The sequence below is a fragment of the Nicotiana tabacum genome, chromosome 3 (genome assembly GCF_000715075.1).
Source record: "Nicotiana tabacum cultivar K326 chromosome 3, ASM71507v2, whole genome shotgun sequence".
In the NCBI taxonomy this organism is placed as follows: Eukaryota; Viridiplantae; Streptophyta; class Magnoliopsida; order Solanales; family Solanaceae; genus Nicotiana; species Nicotiana tabacum.
In genome coordinates, this window is record NC_134082.1 from 182,769,519 (window position 1) to 182,790,534 (window position 21,016).

Below are 21,016 nucleotides of genomic sequence, written 5' to 3' on the forward strand. Positions count from 1 at the left end.
ACATGTCGGGTCCTCCAAAAGTAGTGCATTTTTGAAGGATCCAATACGGGTGCGGCTACATTTTGGAGAGTCCGCGCAACATAGAAGCTGACCAATCGGCTTCTCCAACTAAAGATCCATGTTAAATCCAATGTTGATAAATGCTACCAGTTTTTACATTCAGATGAGCACTGTATTATGTTTCAGTTAATATTACCCGACACGAAAATGCAAAATAAGGGTACAGAAACATACATCTACAATTAACAATATGCATTAGTCATGTCACCAACAATCAGCAGCAGGGGGGTGCAGATGCCAAGCTTCAACAAACTACATATCCAAAAATCACAAACCTTATCGTCGACCCAAAAATCACCCCAAACAGCAAGCAGGCAATGCATTTTTAAGGAAACTTAAACAAGCAACATTATGCTTGCAATACAGGCAGCTGAAAGCTTCAGGAGAACTGTTTAATGCAAGTAAAACCACTATATAATTATTAGCAAAGGTCGTCTTGTCTTGAGAAATATATAATATACCCCTTTAAAAAAGGTTTGGAATTTATTGCATTCAGCTCAACCTAGCCTTACAGATGGCACTTGCATCCAAAATCTGATGATCATATTTTGTGTACCTATCATGTAAAATTACAAAGGCTATACCAAGCCTTACAGATGACACTTGCATTCAAGATCTGATGATCATACTTTGTTTACCTATCATATAAAATTACAGAGGCCACCCAATGCAAACCTACAACCTAAACATTCACATTCGCTTAATGGCGGGGAGGAGATATACAGCAGTATGTAACCCAAAAGCAGATTAATTACACAACGACCTGGTAAAACCACAAATGTCAGATCATCCAGCAAATTCAAGCGAACTTGGGTTTTGGCATTGGCATTGATGAAGCAGTTTGATGTAACAAAGCATTTTGATGTACGGGACCAAGCTTTTGGATCCAATGATGAAGCCCTTTCTTGTGATCTTGCAACATTGACTTTTGCACAGGATTCAGAGTTCCGTCATGAGCAACTGATGACTCGAACTGCTCCAGTACCTTCACAATCTGCCAAAACTCAGGCCTCTTTTCTGGCTGCAGAGCCCAACACAGTTCAATTAAAGCTTTCATGGCTGGAGGGCAATCCCCAGGAATAGGTGGTCGCATATTCTGAAGGCCAAAAAGACAAGTACTTTTAGGATTACATATAACCCTAATTCGCAGAATATGAAGAGGCATCAAAAGACAAGATTTTTGCTGGAAGGGACGGAGGATGCCCGAGGGGTATGTGGGTTGTTATTACGTCAAAATATTCAGCCATGCAGAGGTCAAAGTTATTTGCGCCAACAAGTTCTTTGGGAAGGAAATAAAGCGTTTAGTGAATGATACTTTACCATTCAATGATAATTGATTATAAAGCTCAAAATAACACAATATAACAAGAGTGCCAGAAATAGATGAATAAGAAAACACCGAAATTTGGAGCTTACCTTGTTTACGACAGCAAAAGCAGCCTGTACTGGTGTCATATCTTCATAAGGAATGGTTCCAGCCACCATTTCCCATAGAATGAGTCCAAAGCCATACACATCAACCTTCCGGCCATATGATTTTCTCTTAATCATCTCTGGTGCCATCCAACGGTAAGTACCTGGATCATCAGCCAGGAGATCACAGTATGCCTCCTCACAAGCAATTCCAAAATCAGCAATTTTCAGGTGAAATTCCTCACTGATAAGTATATTCTCTGGTTTGAGGTCCCGATGAATAATGTCTTGTGAGTGAATATATTCCATTCCACGAGCAATATCCATGGCAAGTGCTATCAATTTGCCCAGGGCTAGGGATTTATGCTCAAGCTTATGCAGGTATGCTCTCAAAGAACCCTCCGATAGATACTCAGTAACAACACAAAAGACTGGTGGTTGTTTGCATGCACCTACGAACTGCAAGGGGTCATATGAACCAAATCACAAAGACGTTTTATAAGGAAAACAAGTTAGCACAATTGCTCTATTTTCTAAAAATGGAGACTATAGTTAGAGGCAAATGACGGAATGAAATTTTTTAGGCAAGATAATCAGACACAGTTAAATAGATGCAACAGCAGAGTTGCATATACTTAAATGAAATGAACCAGATAAGAAATTTAACTCCATTTTACTACCTTTACAACATTTGGATGGTGGAGACGAGACAAGAGAGTAACTTCTCTAATAAACTGATTCTCCAATCGAGTTGCTAAAGCTCCAATTTCGTCATCATCTGTTATTCTAATAATTTTCACCGCGACAGCCTCATCCTTGTATTTCCCATGATAAAGCTGACTGTGCGCACCGTGCGCAAATCTTAGCCCAAGAAACAGCTTAGAAAGATCAATTGTATACTCATCTGCTGTTTCTACAGAACTGACCCTACCACCACCATGATCAAAGTACCTACTCCATGCTGAATCCTTCCGGCTCTTTGATTTATCATGGAACTTCATTGATGTGAAATGCCGAAGGGGGCTTGTATTTGCTGGAGATCTTGAACCAGGAGACCTTAACATAGGCGACTTTGTTCCGCGGGAATCTTTGTGAAACGACTTGCTCATAATTTTCTTCTCATGTTCCTTCCTTTGTGGATGTGGAGTTGAGAATCTCTTCTGACTAGATCGAGCTTCCTTAAAGGTATCGGAAATTGCTGTTTCTGGATGAGGTGATTCAGTCCTCTGTTTGTTTGTAGTTGGGTTGCGCTGAAGTCGCGCAACGGCCGGCTCAGTTCTTGGATTAGGAGAAGCAGTTCCAGGTCTAGTTTTTGCACCAGCAATTCTTTCTGACTGAATAGTAAAAGGAATAGAGGCCAATCTTGCAGAATCCAACCTATGACAAACTGTATGAGAAAACTTTGTTCTCCTAATCCAAGAATTAACCTCTTCATCCATTTTCTTTAATCAGCCTAGAACACCTGATAACCAGTAAAAAATCTGTTCTTTTCCTCCTTTAGCTCAGAAGAAGTTTCAAATTCAAGAATTCCCTTCAAATCCCCTATGAAATTTACCAAGTTTTCTACTGACAATTTCTTCAAGTCCATCAAAGGGTGGTAGTAAATCAAGAAATCAAACTCCAACCTTCAAATTCAGTGTAAACATCCCTCATACAATGTGCAGATAAACCATAAATGATCAATCACCTTAAAAACAACCTTTTCAACACCAAAACTAAAGCTGGAAAAAATCCCAATATCTCTATCAACTAAGCCAAAGATCAAAACTTTTTAACCTCTAACAAACAATAGTTATCAGCAAATAATACCATCAAACTTGTAGGCCTACCAAATGCCACTTTCATACCCATCATCAGACAAAAAACCAAACTATTACCTCAAAAAGCAAAACAACCCCTCTTCAGCTCCAAAGTCAAACACCCCCACCAGCTTCTTTCAAAACCTGGAAGATCCCACAAACAGATTAAAAAATTATAAATATATAAGTTTAAAAAAGAAAAAGCCAAATGAAATAACATTAAAAAAGCATACTTAATTGGATTAAAGATAAAGAAATACACATCATGATAAACCCCATTAACCCACCAACTCAGGTAATCATTTCGCCAAATACAAACCACAAATCGATAAACTAATCAAGAAATATAATAAAGAATAAAAAACACCCATTTTCCTTAAAAATACCCATTTTCCATAAAAACAAGATCCGTGTACCAACACACTTACCCAAAGGGTATTTTTCTTGATTTTTCCAAAAAAACAACTCATCTTTAACACAAACTCTTTGTATTCTTTCTTCACTTCTCTCTCTCTCTCCTCTCTCTTAAGCCATTATTAAATGTAAGAGAGGAAAGAGAGAAGAAAAAAATCAAAAACTCCATTTAAAACTAGTATCCTTATTCATATAAACTAGACTAGGGGGTTGTATCTAAATAAAAATACGTACAAAGTTATACGTGAGGTGCTTTATGTGGACCAATTGTTGCACGTAGATGATTCATGTGGACCCGGTTTTGTTGCTGACTACAAAAAATTGGGCTATTCTAGTGGGCCCTAGGAGTTTGGGTGGGTGATGGAAAGTGGGTCCCATTAGAATAGTCAATAAAAGACAGAGAGAGAGAGATATTACTAGTTATATATCAAAGGGAATAAAGCAATTTAATTGGGAAGAATACAAAGTCCCTATCAGAGAATTGAGGTACGGAATAAAGGAAAACTCAGATTTTAAATCCTTTTTTTTCTTTTTCGTTTTAGCTTTGTTATTTTTAATACTTTGATACGGTTAAATGGTAGGGTTGTCACGGATATGGAGGATTGTGGTTGGGTGAGTAGACAGTAAATTCATACTATTCCTCTATACTTTTTAGGTGACACAATTATTACTTTTATATATATTGCTTTCAAATATGTATATATGTATATTTATTAAAAAACTTAAAGAAATTATCTGAAAAATTATATCAAATAATAAATAGTTTAATTCTCATACTTTATATTTTGCCACATAACATAAAACAGAGAGAATATATAATTTCTTCCTTTTTCTGAAAAAGTAATAATTTTAATCATAGAGTAATTTTTTAGTCTAGTTTGATCATTCAATTATTCAAATAAGCATATATGTACGTTCGATTAAAGAGAATCTATATTATCTTATAATTAAAGCTAATGGAGATAATAGATGCATTATTAATAAATAAAAATATAAAAAGAAAAAGAAGAGGATAAGATCAAGTTCTTCAAAATGAAGTGAATCGGTACATATATGTAAATGAGCTTAAATATAGAAAAAATATGAAACTAATAATGACAGTCAATAATAGTTTAGTTAATTATTTAGTGGTACTTATAAGTTATAAGTTATATTTTCTGCACTCACTTTTAGTTGTCAAATATTCTAAAAATAATTTATTATTTTTATATATTATTTTTCGCATATTAAGAGAAAAATATTTTTTTTTTCTATTTTGCCCTTAGCATTAATTATTTATTTCAAATCAGTTTTCAAATCCATTAAAATTATATATCAATTAATTAAGACCATAGTAAATTATACACGTTATTTATTATTTGCTAATAAAAGTGCAAACTAGTAAAAGTGAATGTAGGGAGCAAGAATCATTCATGCCCCTATTTATTTAATACTAGAAAAGTCAAAGAGAAAAATGAGAGTGACATGTCCCATGAGGATGGGAAAGGGCGAAGATTTATTAGGGACTTCATATGAGAATCTTAATGTAAAATTCAAAACCAGGATCATAATTTCTTAATTTAAAATTTTCTCCTCTTTTTGGGTATTAATATGAGGCTCACAGTGGTATACCTCAATTTTTATCCAATTAAAACTCAACTTTCAGTTTGAAGGGGAATACATTCAAAATTTTGATATGTTCAATTGGTGCTTATGGTCTTCTTCCCCCCCCCCCCCCCCACCTCCGCACCCGAAAAACTGTGATATTGGCATGGAATAAGGTTTCTTTAACTTGCTGGTGCTTTTATTTGACGGATATAGAAAATTTAATATTTCTTGTGATTTTTTAATGTTACCGTTAAAGGCGTGGTTGGATGGAAAGTGGTGTCTCTATTCTTGATCGGATATCTCGAATTAATTCTGAAATGAAGAAATCCATAATAAAAAGCGCCCTACATGATAAAAATTTGAATTAGATTGGTCGCTATGTACCAAATGCCACATGATCATACAAAAAATGATTTTCTATTTGTAATACAATAACAATAATCAGTAAAATTTTACTAGTGGAGTTCGGGGAGGGTAAACCTTACCTCTATCCCAAGAGATAAAAAGGTTGTTTTCGAATAGTGGTGGAGCCACCTTACAGGAAGGGGTGTCAAATGACATCTCTTTACGGAAAAAATACAGTGTAGGTTGGTCAAAAAAAATATATGTATATATATTATGTATTGACACCCCTTAATTTCTTGGTATGTTTACTTATTATATTTTGACACCCATTAACGAAAATTCTAGCTCCGCCACTGTATCCGAAAGACCCTCAGCTCAAAAAGACGAAAAGAGACAATATATCATTACCATCAATAAAAACCATTAAAAAAAATAACAATATTACAAGAATCAGAAAATAAATAAAAAACAAAATAATAACTAATAGATAAAGCCCCGCACTAAGACCAAGCTACAAGATGGATTACAATGGGCATGTTTATTCTTGTCTTGTTTTTTCTTTTCACAGAACAACGATTCTCTTAATTTTAAGGGGTCGTTTGGTTTGAAATATATAATGAGGTTTTATTTCGTATAAAATTTCATATTACTTACATATCGTTGGGTTTCTGATATAACATATGCCTAACTAACATAATTTGTCACATAAATAATAAAATGTCTAGTTTTATATGATGGATGTGGAAAATTTATCCTTTTTGTGATTTTCATATACCGGTAGATATTTTTGTAATTGGATGGATGAGATCCCTTCAGCTTTAATCATAGGTATGAGTGTTTATCTCAAAAATACGAGTAACAATTAAATTTGATTTGTGGTTTTAAAGATACGTGATTTAGTTCAATACTAATTAATAATCAAGAAGTATAACGTAAAAATGAAAGAAATGAGTAAATCAAACCAGTGTTGCTAGGCAGTATCGACCTTGAGCCAAAGTGACCTTGAGATGGATCAAGAACAATAAAGCAAGAATAAAAAAGTTAAAGGACAATTCTGATAAATAATGAGCGAAAAAGTAAGAGAGTATATTCTTTGTCAATGATTAGATGATGTTTACAAATGATTGGGGTCCCCTTTATATAATAGGGGAACCCTAAATAAGGTACATTTCTATTTACAGTAAAGAATCTCATTGGAACAACTGTCTAACGGCCTAGTACGTATTTGTACAAATCTATTTCGGGATTTACGCCATGATCTTGGGGACGTAGCAGGAATCTTGCTCATTCTGTTACAAATCCATAACGGCATGATCTCGAGGCCAGTCACATTAGGCTCCGACATTCCTCGAACACTTGATTCTTCGAGCTTCGTACTCTGTCATTGAGCTCGATCTTGGTCCCTCGAGCTCGAACTCGATCCATCCCGAACTCGGGCTTAAGGTGACCCCTCGAGCCCGAAAAATCAGGCATACCTGATTTCGACCGTATATAGATAGTCCCCGCATTTCTTAGAATAAAATAATAAGAAACGATTTGATCTTCGATGCTCTGACGCCTCGACCATGATGTCAATCTTGTGATGTTAGCGGCTGAAGTGATTGAGAAGTCGCTTTCGCGTAGTTCCCAAGGTCATTAATTGGAGGCGGCTGATGGTCGGCTATTTGGCTTCCCCAAAACGCTTAAGCGGCTCTATAAATAGGCCAACTTCATAATTTTGCAAATTTTACTTCTCAAATTATTCTTAAAATCTCTTTAGCTCCTTCAACTTCTTTGAGTTCACCCTCTTCTCAATTTGCTCTTACTACAACACCTACTCTTTCTCCTCTCTTGAATTTATAAACCGCAATGGCTAAAACATCTAAAACCGTTCCTCAGAAAGAAAAAGCTTATTTATCATCTCAGCCGGCCAGAGGTAGAACGGTGGTGCCACCTCGTATCGAATAGTGTATTCCTGGACTGTGCGAAATAACTTCCGATTTTAAAAACGATAAACCTGCTTCGACCTCAGGCCGTTGTGAGCCCATGTCTTGATACATCTGCTTGACAACTGAAGGTGAGCTTGAGCAGGTGAAAAAGGACTGCAACTGGGAGAATAAAGATGTTGTGATCCCCTCCCCTGAAGAAGACATCACTACCCATATAGCGGGGTAGTTAAGCGTGTATACTACCCATTCACGTTAGGTCTTGTAGATCCAACTATGGGTTCCATAGACCCAGTAATTCTTGATTTTTGCCAACAATACCAGGTGCCGCTTGGCCAAATCTACCCTTCATTCTAGCGCATCTCAATCTGATCCTATATTTCTCGGGCCTGGTCGAGGGGATGCCTTTTACCCTCGACCACCTGATCAGGATATACATCCCTCGCCTTTATCGAGGTGGTCTGATAAAGTTGCAACGCCAACCCACAAAATCTCTCTTCTCCAGCATCAATGAGGACAAAGATCGAGAATGGATGAGCCGATTTGTCCGAATCAGGACCTCCGATCTGATTCCTGCTGAGAGGATGCCATTCCCCGAGGAGTGGAACATGAAACGTAAGTACAGGTTTATCGATGGTGACTTAATATTTTGCTTTTCCTACTCTTTCTTGATCTCATCCTTTACTCGATCTAATCCATTTCTGATGATGCAGCTATTTCTTGGTTTCCCGGCGCGGTCCCGGACCTCGCAGGTTGGGTCCGACAACTACCCTTCACCTCTTCATATGCAGAACGTAATTGGCGTGATTTGGCCAAGGGTCGGTGGGAAGCTAAGAACCATGATGAGTTCTCTTGTTCACATATTCGTGTTTCTTAGTGAAATACTTACTTTATCATTATGCAGGTCTCGGAGACGTCGTTGCTATGCGGCTGCCACCTCCCGGTGAAGAAGAAATCCCAAAGCCTACCAAGGAAAAGAAGAGGAAAAGGGGGTCACCTCCAAGTTCCCCGAAGCCGAAGAAAAGCAAGGCTCGAAAGCCTAAGGTTGATATTGTGGCCCTATCTCCAGAAACGGCCCAACGCCTTAGGGATGAGGAGGGAGAAGATGACGGTTGCCTATTGGTAGCTCGGAAAAGACGAAGCAGTGGCACTTCGAAGAGTGCTGAACCGATAGTGGCTGATGTGGTTCATTCTCGAACTGAAGAAACCTCGGAGGGGAGTTCGAGCAAAGTCCCCGAGCCATCGGGCAACAAAAGAGCACCTCATCTTGGAGGTCATTTGGCATGTGAGACCGAGGGTCCCGGTTCTGAGGCCCTTCAAAGAGAAGAGAATGTCCCAAGTGGATCACTTGGGATAATCAACGTAGATGAATCACCGCCTGGTCCTGAGTTCTCCGAGGGGCAATTCCGAGATGCCCAGAACATGAGAACTCCTGATGTGGGAACGACCCACGAAGGGAATGATATCTTCCGGGAGTGCCTTGCAGGGGTCGAAGATGGTCCCGGCCCAGATGCTTCATTTATTTTTGATGAGGCCCAGCGGCTCTTCAAACAAGTAAGTTTTTGCCCTTAAAATTATTCCTGTGTTTTATCCTTGTTGTTCTGAGTCTAACTTTTTCTTTTCTGAAGGTTATGACGCTCCATTAAGAAGCGTTTTCCAAGTCTCGAGCCAAGCTTGCTCGATGTGAGGCTAAGCTTAAGAAGCTCTCGGAATAGAGGGACAGCCTTAAGATCCTCTATGTCAAAAAGAGGGGGAGATCAGCGATCTTTGAGCCGAACTGGCGAAGGCCCATCAAGAACATACTGAGCTTATTGAGCGGGTATTGCAAGTTCCTTTTGGGAGTTAACTGCATGCTTATTTGATTTAGTTACTAACACCTTTAATTTTGTAGGCTCAGCTGAAGGGCGAGTTAGTGGAGTAGCTTCGAGAGGAGATCAAGCTGAAAGAAGCTGAGACCCTGGGGTGGAAGCAGCAAATGGACCGTCTTGCCTCGGAAAAAAAGATGCTTCGGGCCCAGTTAGCTTCGGTGGAATGCCAGCTTCAAAATGCACAAGGGGAAAGCTTGGCCCGGAGCTTAAAGATTGAGGAGCTCGAAGCTAAATCGGCCGCCGAGCTTGCGAAGGCTAAATCCGAGGCAGAGGCATTTGTGGCTTCTTATCGAGCTGACGTCGAAGCTGCCAATATTCGGGCACAGGAGATCTCCATTGCTGCTGAAGTCAAAAATTGTCTTGTGCTCTCAATCACTCCAGGCAACAATCTCGGAGAGGAACTCTCAAGGAGGTGCACGCTCGTGGCTTTGACCTCTCAGCTGATATTGAAAATGCAAAAGCTCTAGAGGACGATGCTGCCGCTTTACTCTCCGACGATGAAGGCTCAACTAGTGGTTCCGAGAGCGGGGGAGATGAGGATGAAGTCCCCGAGAGAGAAGTCCCCGAATATGCGGCTCCTAATGATGAGGCTCCCGAGGGTGCGACTCCCGAGGATGCGGCCCCCAAAGTAGATTAGGCTCTTAGTATTTTTTTTGTTTTTTGTTTATGTGTAAGGCCTCTCGTGGGCACTATAAATATCTTTTATAAATATAAGGAATTCCCTTTATTTTCGCTTCATCTCTGTATTGAATTCTTCTCCATCTTCATTTGTAAAGAATTTTATGTTATAACTTCAATGATCGAGTGAGCAAAAGCTCGAACTCAGAGTAGAATAAACCCTTAGGTTTTTTAGTGGTCAATGGGCGATCTTAGAACTTATAATAAAATACCTCTTAAGGTTTTTTGTTAATCCTCGAGCTATGTTTAAGTTGATTTGACGCGAGCTCGGGATGACGGGACTCTTGAGTCCGAACTGAGTGAGAGTGAGGTCTCGACTCCGCATGTTTTGGCCCTTAGGCTCTTTTAGGTTGGCCCTTAGGCTCTTTAAGTTAGGCCAATTCAGCCTCTAAGATGGCTATAATTTTTCCCTCTTTTCGGCTAAAAGACTTAGTGAAAATTTCTTTATGCCTTAGCATGTATTTTTGTACCCATTGGTTTTTTTGAAGGTTCGATCGATCAAAACCTCGTTCGTAATGTTGTGTTCGGTAATTGAATAACTCTTCAGACTTTTTCGAAGGCTGATGTTATCGAAGCCTTTCAGTTATTCAAGGACTGATTGTATCGAAGCCCTTTTTTATTTGTTTTTGCCGAGGGTAGCCTAATTTAACCGGTTTTTTCAAAGTATTAGAAGGCCTTTAACTTATGGCGGAAGTCAGACATCCCCGAGCCGTATTATTTTGGTCGTAGCCTTTGGGTATGTCTCTTGGAATTGTTTCCCGATAACCCTTCGAACTTGTCGAAAGGTAATTCCTCGAGTATGATGGCCTTGGCCTTTATGTCCAGGGGATGCCTCTTTGAGGTCTTATGAATTCGAGTTTAGATGACTCAAATACATTGAATGTCGATGACAGTCCTCGAGTATTCGAGGTGTATTCGCATTTTGGCCCTTGAGCCGTTTCTTGCAAAATCAGAAGTATGATGTTCGTATAGTAGCAAATTTGTTTGAGACATGAAGTATTGTGATATAGAAGGAATCCATGCATGTTTTTCCATCGGGGCTCAACTATTCTATATGGACACGGTTTATCTGACCGTTTGGCCCATTACAAAGTTTTCTTATCGATGCCCTCTTTTGCGTGAAGTATTTTCCTCGAAAATATAATCTCTGAGGGTGATGCCCCCCAGTATTCGAGGTTGATTGAAAAGAAGCCTTGGATACTGTTGAGTTCTCATTAAGTAGCATATAGTTGTTGCCTCGTTAAAACCCTTGCCGATAAAATCCATTTGGGACAAAATCCGGTCTAAGGGAAATCGCGTACTTTAAAACCTAAGGTCTTCGTGTAAAAAGTTGCCCTAGATGTCCTCGATCGAACACCTGTAATGAGTTAGTTTTATATATAAATGGATAAAGGGAGAAAATCATACCTTAGCAGTAGTATCATTTAAGTAGTGATACATTCCAATTTTTCGGCAGTTGTTCGCCTCCCATCACGCCAAGCTTATAAGATCCTTTACCGACAACTTCGATGATTCAGTACGGTCCTTTCCCAATTCGGGCCCAGTTTTCCTTCATTCGGATCTCGAGTATTAAGGGTGACTTTCCGTAGAACTAAGTCCCCGATTCCAAAGTGTCGAAGGTTGGTCCTTCTATTATAGTATCTTTGCTTTTGTGTGGCCACCCGAACAAGTGCGGCTTCTCATTTTTCATCTAATAGCTCGAGGCTAGTATTCATAGCCTCGTGATTTGACTCCTCTGATGTATGTCGAAACCTGGCGCTGGGTTCTCTGACCTCGACCGAGATTAAGGCCCTAGAGCCATATACTAAAGAGAACGGAGTAGCCCCCGAGCTGGAATTTGATGTCGTTCGATATGCCCAAAAGACCTCAGGTAGAACTTCTTTCCATTTTCCTTTTGCATCGTCCAACCTTTTCTTTAGGTTTTGAATGATAGTTTTGTTTGTTGACTCGGCCTGTCCGTTCCCGGTTGGGTGGTATGGTGTTGATCAAATCTTCTTTATTTTGTGTGTTTCAAGGAACTCCATTACCTTGTTGCCGATGAATTGCTTTCCATTATCGCATACAATCTCAGCAGGTATCCCGAACCGACATATGATTGTATCCCAAATGAAGTTAATAACTTCCTTTTCTCTAACCTTTTCGAAGGCCTGTGCTTCCACCCATTTAGAAAAATAGTCAGTCACAAACAAAATGAATTTAACTTTATCTGGGGCCATTGGTAGAGGGCCGACTATGTCCATTTCCCATTTCATGAAAGGCCACGGGGATAGGACTGCGTGTAGTTGCTCTCTAGGTTGGTGAATCATCGGTGCAAACTGCTGGAAATTATCACATTTTTTAACAAACTCCTTAGTATCTTTTTCCATGCTATCCCAGTAATACCCTGCTCTAATAATTTTGCGAATCAAAGACTCGGTGCCGGAGTGATTCCTACAAGTGCCTTCGTGGACTTCACGTAGAACATAATCAGTATCCCCCGACCCTAAACATACCGCCAATGGTCCATCGAACGTCCTTTTGTATAATGTTCCATCTTTATCTAATGTGAACCTAGCAGCCTTGGTTCGCATAGCCCTCGACTCTTTGTGATCCGATGGGAGCTTTCCATTTTTCAAATACTCGATATACTTATTCCTCCAATCCCAAGTCAAATTTGTAGAATTTATCTCAGCATGACCCTCTTCGACCACAGATCTCGATAACTGGACGACGGTCCTCGGGACAATATCATCTTCTTCAACTGATGACCCCAAGTTGGCGAGTGCATCGGCCTCACTGTTTTGTTCTCGAGGCACATAGTCTAGAGTCCACTCCTTGAAGCGATGCAAGGTTACTTGTAATTTGTCCAAATATCTTTGCATCCTTGTCACACCTCCTTTTTCCGCACCCGAGGGGGCAGGGGGAGTTTTTCCAATTAAAGGACAATCGAAACGGGATTGGTTTATTTATTTTAGAGTCGCCACTTGGGAGATTTAGGGTGTCCCAAGTCACCAATTTTAATCCTGAATCGAGGAAAATAATGACTCTATATTACAGTCTGCGTACCAGAAATCCGGATAAGGAATTCTGTTAACCCGGGAGAAGGTGTTAGGCATTCCCGAGTTCCGTGGTTCTAGCACGGTCGCTCAACTGTTATATTCGGCTTATTTATCTGATTTTTAATACAATTATGAACCATGTGCAAATTTTGTCTTTTAACCGCTTTATTAATTATTATTATTAAGAAATGTGAACATCGCTTAAAACATATCTTTGGATTGTGTCACATGAAATGCACCCACAATCCGAAACATATTTTATTTGATGTTTTAGAATTTGGATTTGGGTCGCATGAAATGCACACCCGAGTTTAAGAAAATTAAATTATTAAAGACGCGCCTAAAGCAACTAGCGCATTATTATTTTGCGGAGGCCGTGAAATTCACTAAACAACCCTCCTGATTTCTAAGTAATTTAAACAAGTATTTACTGAGGGCCCCACAATTTGTGTTTTTATTTGGCGAGGCTCATCTCATTCTTATTTTTTTTAAAAGAATTTGCAACGTCATGAAAATGCATCTCGGGCCACGCCACAATCAATGCGCCCGTGACTAAAGACATATTTCGACTCCGTTGAGATTTGGATTTGGGTCACATAAATGTGCACCCGAGTTTAGGGAGATAACATTATTAAAGGCGCGCCTAAAGCAACTAGCGCATTATTATTTTTTTGGGTAGGGCCGTGAAACTTGCTAAACGGCCCGTCCCGAAATCTAAGTATTTAATATATACGTTTAGAGGGCCCCGCGGCTTGTGCATTTTTTTTCTTTTTATTTCTTTTTATTTTTGCGAGGCTCGTCTCATTTTCACTTTTTAAGGGCAAACTTAAAACAACTACAATTTCCTACTAGTGAAGCCATCCGAGATTAAACAAAAAAACGATTCTAACCGGTAATAATATCCATGGTAAAAATGAAAAATAGAATAACCTCGTTCATATGCTCACATTAACTTTGAGCATGTAGTAACTAAACATAAAATACCATTTTTAACACAACAACAAAATTGCATTGTTGACATTCATACATATCGAATATTTTCATTTATTGCCTTGAACCATAATATGCAAAATGAATGAAATGAAACAAAGGATGAAGAACACCAACCTTCGAACCTCGACAATCCTAGGACGACAAACAGTGCTTCCTACGGAACTCAGACCGGACCTTTCTGAACGAAGAACAACGACGGAACCTCGGACAGCGCCTCGACGTACCGGACCTCGACGAACAAAACAACCTCACTGGACTGAAGCAACGACTGAGCTACTCAGCGACGCGGCGACGCAGCAACAGCTGCTGTATTTTTCGACGCAGCAACTGTTGCGAGAAGCTGCAACAAAGGGGTCGTTGGAGGTGATGAAAGGAGCAACTATGGAGGTCTGTTTGGTTGTTGACGGAGCTGGTTGTTGCTGCGTTTGGAGAGGTCGTTTGGGCAGTTGACGACGGGGGGTATAGGGTTTTTTTCGTGGGTTTTGGTAGGGTTTGCTGGTTGTCTTTCGACGTGGGGGAAGAGGGTCGGGGATAGTGACGACGATGGAGTTGAGGCTGGTAGCGGGCAGTAGGTGCGACTGGTTTGGGTTGTCTGGTTTCGTTTCCGGCCAGTTACGAGGGGGTTCGACGGGTCTGGTTTTCCGGTGGGAAGCTTAGGAGGAGGAGGGGTCGTGGTCGTTGATGGTGGTTATGGCGTCGGGACAGGTGGTCGACGAGACTAGGGCTGCGACGGGGAAGGTGGCTGACGGGTTGTTTGGTGAGTTGAAGAAGAAGACGATGGTTAGGGTGTTGGGTTGTGACGGGGTGGTTTTTTTGGACTGGTGGTCGTTGACGGAGAGGGAGCTGGACGGTTTGGAGGTGACGGTGTTTGGAAGGCAGCGATGGTGGTGGTGAGGGTGTCGACTGGTTTTTGCTTGGAGGGGTCGTGGGGCAGCCGGTGGTCGAAGGGCTGATGGGCTGTGACGAGAGGGGGGTTAGCTAGGGCTTCTTCTTCTTCTTCTTGAGGAAGAAGAAACGTGAACAGTATCCCTGCCCAAAAAATTTTTCAAGTCCCCCCTTTTCTAGTCCAAGTCTCGTGCATTTGTATGGGTTTGCCCCAAAAAATGAGCCCCACGCGTGGTGGGGTTCGAGACTTATGTCCCCCACGCGTGGTGGGGTTCCCCATGTGTCCTGGACACGGTTTATTATGGGCTAGGTCGAAAATTAGGCCTAAAACCGGGTAGCTTAAACCCGAATATTATTCTTTTGCCCGGACCCGAGAAATAGGAACACGTTGCTTAACTAGTCCTATGTAAGCAAAATAACTACCAAAAATAAGACTAGTATTTAAACAAAACTATATCTTTTTAAATATTTTTCAAGGTTTAAAAATAGCTACAAAATATTAATAAAACTATTTTTTTGTAATTTTCGTTTTTAAATATTAAGATAAAATATGAGGTAATATTTTTGTATTTTTTCAAAGTTAAAAATGCCTATAAAACTTTAATAGAATTATTATTTTTGTATTTTTTCGAAATTATATAAGGTATAAAAATAAAGTGCAATTTTTGTATTTTTCAAGTTTATGAGAAATACATAAACTAAAATTTTTATATATATTTTTTGAAATTTTCTTTTTTTTTGCAACGAAATAAAGTAAAATAGTTAAAATAGCTATACTAGACCCAATTTCACATATTCACGCTAAAAATGTGAAAATTCTCGGGGAGGGTCAAAAATCACGTGCTTACAGCTGCCCCTCTTTGACTGGAAACACGAAGAGTTTTCCGACAAAGAACGACTAGCCGTGTTTTTGACCCGACCATTACTTGGACGGACTACGCTTAAGGAAAGGGAGGGAATGTGACCGAGCCCTGGTATCTTAGCTGCCTACATATCCTTGGTTATACAGGAATCAGGCCACGTGTAGTTCGGAAATGAGAGAGATAGTGAAATGTACCGAGGTGGAGAGCCGATCGAGGTGCCGTTCTGTTGAGGTTCCGGTCCGCGGTCCTGTCATTACAACAAAAATGAAAACTGAAAAAGACTAACTAAGCCTACCAGCTACTAGTTACAAGGATTCCTATCTCCTAAGTCTTCTGAAACTTGGTCTTGAGTCTTGAATGGTGCTTCATACAGACTTTGGATCTGAACCTTGATACTTAGCTAGTTGTAGGCGCTAGTTCTTGAGCAGATCACATCCGTTCTCCACTTCCGTGCTTCGGATTCATTCATCCATTTTTTTCTTTTTTTTTTCTTCTTGTTTTTTTTTTTTTTTGTTTTTGTTTTTTGGTGACCAACTTTTGTTGATCATCCCAGATTGTTGACTTGCATTCTTGGGGCGAGCTTCTTGTTGCTTCTATCTTGGATTGAGTACTGGGGATTTTTGTTGTAACCTTCTGCTTTCCAGTGGGTCACTGCTTGATCTTGAAACATGCTTCTCCGTTCTACAGGCGGACTCCTGACTTCTTCTATCTTCGACACGCAACAACCTCCGTTCTACAGGCGGGTCCCTGACAATCAAAACAAACAAAACAAACAAAATTTTCTAACCCAGTTTGTACTGGGAAGATTTGTGAGTCGTTAGCAAAATTGTAACTCACTTACACTACTGATTCAATGATGAGAGTAAACTAAAGACTAGGCTAGGATGTGCATCTCCTCTGAGTAAAACCAAAACTCTTGCTAGCAAATGTGTCTGCTAAAATAGAAACCTCAATGACTCAAACTAGAAAGTGTGTCTTCTATGGTTGAATCGGAATGAGCTAAACTAGGAAGTGTGTCTCCTAAGGGTGAAAACTTCAGTGACTAGAACTAGGAAGTGCGTCTCCTATGAATAAAATCTCGACTAGGAAGTGCGTCTCCTACGGGTAAACTTCAAAAAACTGGACTAGGAATGGTGTCTCCTATGAACTTAAAATGAATCAAATTAGGAAGTGCGTCTCCTACTGGTGAAGCTTGCTTAGGAAGTGCGTCTCCTATTGGGAAAACTGTTCTTAGGAAGTGCGTCTCCTACTGGGTAAAACTTGCTTAGGAAGTGCGTCTCCTATTGGTGAAACTGAACCTAGGAAGTGCATCTCCTATTGGTGAAATAAACTTAGGAAGTGCGTCTCCTATTGGTGAAACTTGCTTAGGAAGTGCGTCTCCTATTGGTGAAACTTGCTTAGGAAGTGCGTCTCCTATTGGTGAAACTGAACCTAGGAAGTGCGTCTCCTATTGGTGAAATAAACTTAGGAAGTGCGTCTCCTATCGGTGGAATTAACTTAGGAAGTGCGTCTCCTATTGGTGAAACTTGCTTAGGAAGTGCGTCTCCTATTGGTGAAACTGAACCTAGGAAGTGCGTCTCCTATTGGTGAAATAAACTTAGGAAGTGCGTCTCCTATCGGTGGAATTAACTTAGGAAGTGCGTCTCCTATTGGTGAAACTTGCTTAGGAAGTGCGTCTCCTATTGGTGAAACTTGCTTAGGAAGTGCGTCTCCTATTGGTGAACCTATTCTTAGGAAGTGCGTCTCCTAATGGTAAAACTGAACTTAGGAAGTGCGTCTCCTATTGGTAGAACTAAACTTAGGAAGTGCGTCTCCTATGGGTGAAATGAACTTAGGAAGTGCGTCTCCTATGGTGAAACTGAACTTAGGAAGTGCGTCTCCTATGGTGAAACTGAACTTTAGGAAGTGCGTCTCCTATGGTGAAACTTGCTTAGGAAGTGCGTCTCCTATTGGTGAAACTGAAACTTAGGAAGTGCGTCTCCTATGGTGAAACTGATCTTAGGAAGTGCGTCTCCTAATGATAAAACTTGCTTAGGAAGTGCGTCTCCTACTGGTGAAACTTGCTTAGGAAGTGCGTCTCCTACTGGTGAAATATTTTTAGGAAGTGCGTCTCCTATTGGTGAAACTTATCTTAGGAAGTGCGTCTCCTACTGATAAAACTTGCTTAGGAAGTGCGTCTCCTACTGGTGAAACTTATCTTAGGAAGTGCGTCTCCTACTGATAAAACTTGCTTAGGAAGTGCGTCTCCTACTGGTGAAACTTGCTTAGGAAGTGCGTCTCCTACTGGTGAAACTTGCTTAGGAAGTGCGTCTCCTGCTGGTACAATAGATCTAGGAAGTGCGTCTCCTATTGGTAAAACTTAGCTTAGGAAGTGCGTCTCCTATTGGTAAAACTTAGCTTAGGAAGTGCGTCTCCTATTGGTGAAATCAACTTAGGAAGTGCGTCTCCTATTGGTGAACCTATTCTTAGGAAGTGCGTCTCCTAATGGTAAAACTGAACTTAGGAGGAAATGCATCTCCTATGGGTAAAACTGAACAAACCTAGGAGGAAATGCATCTCCTATGGGTAAAACTAAAACTTATGCCTCTATTATCTGGGCGGGCTCCCAATTTCAACACTTAAAATTAAAGACTGAATGTATTCCTCTGTTATTATGGGCGGGCTCCCAATTTCAACACTTAAAAAAAAGACTGAATGTATGCCTCTGTTATCTGGGCGGGCTCCCAATTTCAACACTTAAAATAAAAGACTGAAATGTATGCCTCTCGTTATACAGGTGGGCGCCTAGAACATGAAATGCAAATACTGAAATGTATTCCTCTCGTTATTCAGGTGGGCGCCTGGTCAAACTAAAACATAAAAGTATTCCTCTCGTTATTCAGGTGGGCGCCTGGTTTGAAATTTAAAGACTGAAAAGTTTTCCACTCGTTATACAGGTGGGCGCCTGGTTGTAAAGATATGAAAATAATATGCCCGTATTATACTGGTGGGTGACTTAGAACAGAAATGAAAAGACAGAAATATATTCCCGCATTATACTGGTGGGTGACCCAGAACAGAAATGAAAAGACAAAAATGTATTCCTCTCGTTATTCAGGTGGGCGCCTGTCGAACAATAACTTTGAAAATAAGATCCTATTTGAGGGCGGATGAACCCGACATGTCCTATTTGAGGGCGGACGAACCCAACATATCCTATTTGAGGGCGGATGAACCCAACATATCCTATTTGAGGGCGGATGAACCCGACATATCCTATTTGAGGGCGGATGAACCCAACAGATCCTATTTGAGGGCGGATGAACCCGAAATATCCTATTCGCGGGCGGATGAACCCAAAATATCCTATTTGAGGGCGGATGAACCCGACATATCCTGTTTGAGGGCGGATGAACCCAACAGATCCTATTTGAGGGCGGATTAACCCGACAGATCCTATTTGAGGGCGGATTAACCCAACATATCCTATTTGAGGGCGGATGAACCCAACATATCCTATTTGAGGGCGGATTAACCCGACAGATCCTATTTGAGGGCGGATTAACCCAACAGATCCTATTTGAGGGCGGATGAACCCGACAGATCCTATTTGAGGGCGGATGAACCCAACATATCCTATTTGAGGGCGGATGAACCCAACATATCCTATTTGAGGGCGGATGAACCCGACATATCCTTAAGACTTGAAAATGTCTTACCTCGAATACTTGCTGGGGATTGGGATGAACTTTCCTTTTCTACCTTCCCCATTTTTTATTATTATTCTTTTTTTTTCTTTATTCCTTTTTTTTGTTTTATTATTATTATTATTATTAGCTTCCTCCTTTGAAGTCTAACCGCTGAGGATAACGACTTTCCAACCTTGTGTTGGACCCCTCGCAACTGCTAGGGATAACACTGTTGAGGAATTATTTACTTACCTGTTGGGGGTAAAATGTTATCAGCTGGGGGTACCTGACTTCCAGAAAATTTTCTAAATGGAAGGAAAATTTTCTGCCCCAGTTTGATAATATCCCTCGTGGCATGCGTTTCTGCCTCAATGCCATTTCCCTTACCTGTTTCAAATCAAACAAAATTGTTAGTTTAAAACATGGTGGTTGGTTGTGATACTCCCAACGGGATGGCTTTTCCTTTTTTCCTTCCTTGCTTTGCGTTGCACAACTTGTTGGGGATGATATTATATGCTGGGGATAATCCCTTCCTGCTGGGGATATCCCTCTTCTTTTGTGGCATAGCTCGGAAACTGGCATTTTCCCGACCTTTTAGTCTAGTATGGATTTCGCCAAATCATGCTCACTGCTCTCCTTGCTCTGTTCATGGGCCTTGGCCTTTGAGGTTTATAACCTTGGTTTTGGCAAGGATATCTCTCTTGACGCTCGTCAATCCTTTGGTCAATTCCCTTTTGCTGGGGATATCTTTATTGGCACTGGCCTCGCGCTTGTTCCTTGCTGACTATACCATTTGGATGTACTAGTCAGATCTCATCTTGAAAAGCTGATGGCATATTTGAAGTCATTTCATACTTGTTCTGACCGGACAGACTCTATTGGGGAAATTTTTTATGAAAGGAGAAAGATAACAGAAACAAAATAAAAGACAAAGGAAACGATGACTCTTTTACAAAAGAAACTATAAATAAAAACCTATCAAACGCAGATACCGACTCTAATGGCCATGACATGCATATGGGGCCTATCCTCTACCGTCAATCATCTTTCAAGATCTTCAATTGGCGATTCCCCATCTGATTCTCAATCTTATTCGACTTGTAGTGCCCGAAGGGTTTTCACTATCAAGTCTCTCTCATTTTTGGTTCTTCTCTCAGCTTTCATCGCCTTATGGTGCCTGTGAAGGTTTTCACCAATAAGACTCTCTCGTTTTATATCTCTCTCCAGCTGGGGATTTTGGAGTGTTTCTGGTATGACTCTTTCTGTTGGAGATTAGAGTCCTTTCTGCTGTGGAACAGAATGTTGTGTTCGCCGGTAAGACTCTTCATTTGTCTGACTTGGCATCTTTTGAAGACTGATCAGAAGGTCTTTCTTGGACCGTAATGTGGGTTTTGGATAGAAAGAAAGGGTATTAAAGGCTCAAAAGTGCATCGATTCTGGGTTATTAATTACAACCTTCGGAATTAGATTTATTTACAAC

At 40.4% G+C, this 21,016-nt stretch overlaps 1 protein-coding gene across 2 annotated transcripts; it reads right to left on the minus strand.

Annotated features, from left to right (window-relative positions):
- Positions 1-502: 502 nt before the first annotated feature.
- LOC107792023 (serine/threonine/tyrosine-protein kinase HT1) lies at positions 503-3,914 on the minus strand. Of its 2 annotated transcripts, none has more exons than XM_016614196.2 (4): positions 3,701-3,914; positions 2,154-3,416; positions 1,477-1,932; positions 503-1,156 (listed from the first exon to the last, which is right to left on the minus strand). In XM_016614196.2, the coding sequence occupies exons 2-4, from the start codon at positions 2,910-2,912 to the stop codon at positions 860-862; spliced, it is 1,512 nt and encodes a 503-aa protein (XP_016469682.2). In that variant the 5' UTR covers positions 2,913-3,416; positions 3,701-3,914; the 3' UTR covers positions 503-859. The 2 variants fall into 2 exon arrangements, with proteins under 2 accessions (XP_016469682.2, XP_016469683.2); XM_016614197.2 differs by lacking the exon at positions 3,701-3,914 and adding an exon at positions 3,506-3,684.
- Positions 3,915-21,016: the final 17,102 nt, after the last annotated feature.

Coding starts and splice junctions, on each gene's coding strand:
- LOC107792023 (XM_016614196.2), bottom strand. CDS start 2,912: ATGGATGAAGAGGTTAATTCTTGGATTAGGAGAACAAAGTTTTCTCAT. Junction 1,933..2,153: donor ACCATCCAAATGTTGTAAAG/GTAGTAAAATGG, acceptor GACCCCTTGCAG/TTCGTAGGTGCATGCAAACA. Junction 1,157..1,476: donor CTTTTGCTGTCGTAAACAAG/GTAAGCTCCAAA, acceptor TTTGGCCTTCAG/AATATGCGACCACCTATTCC.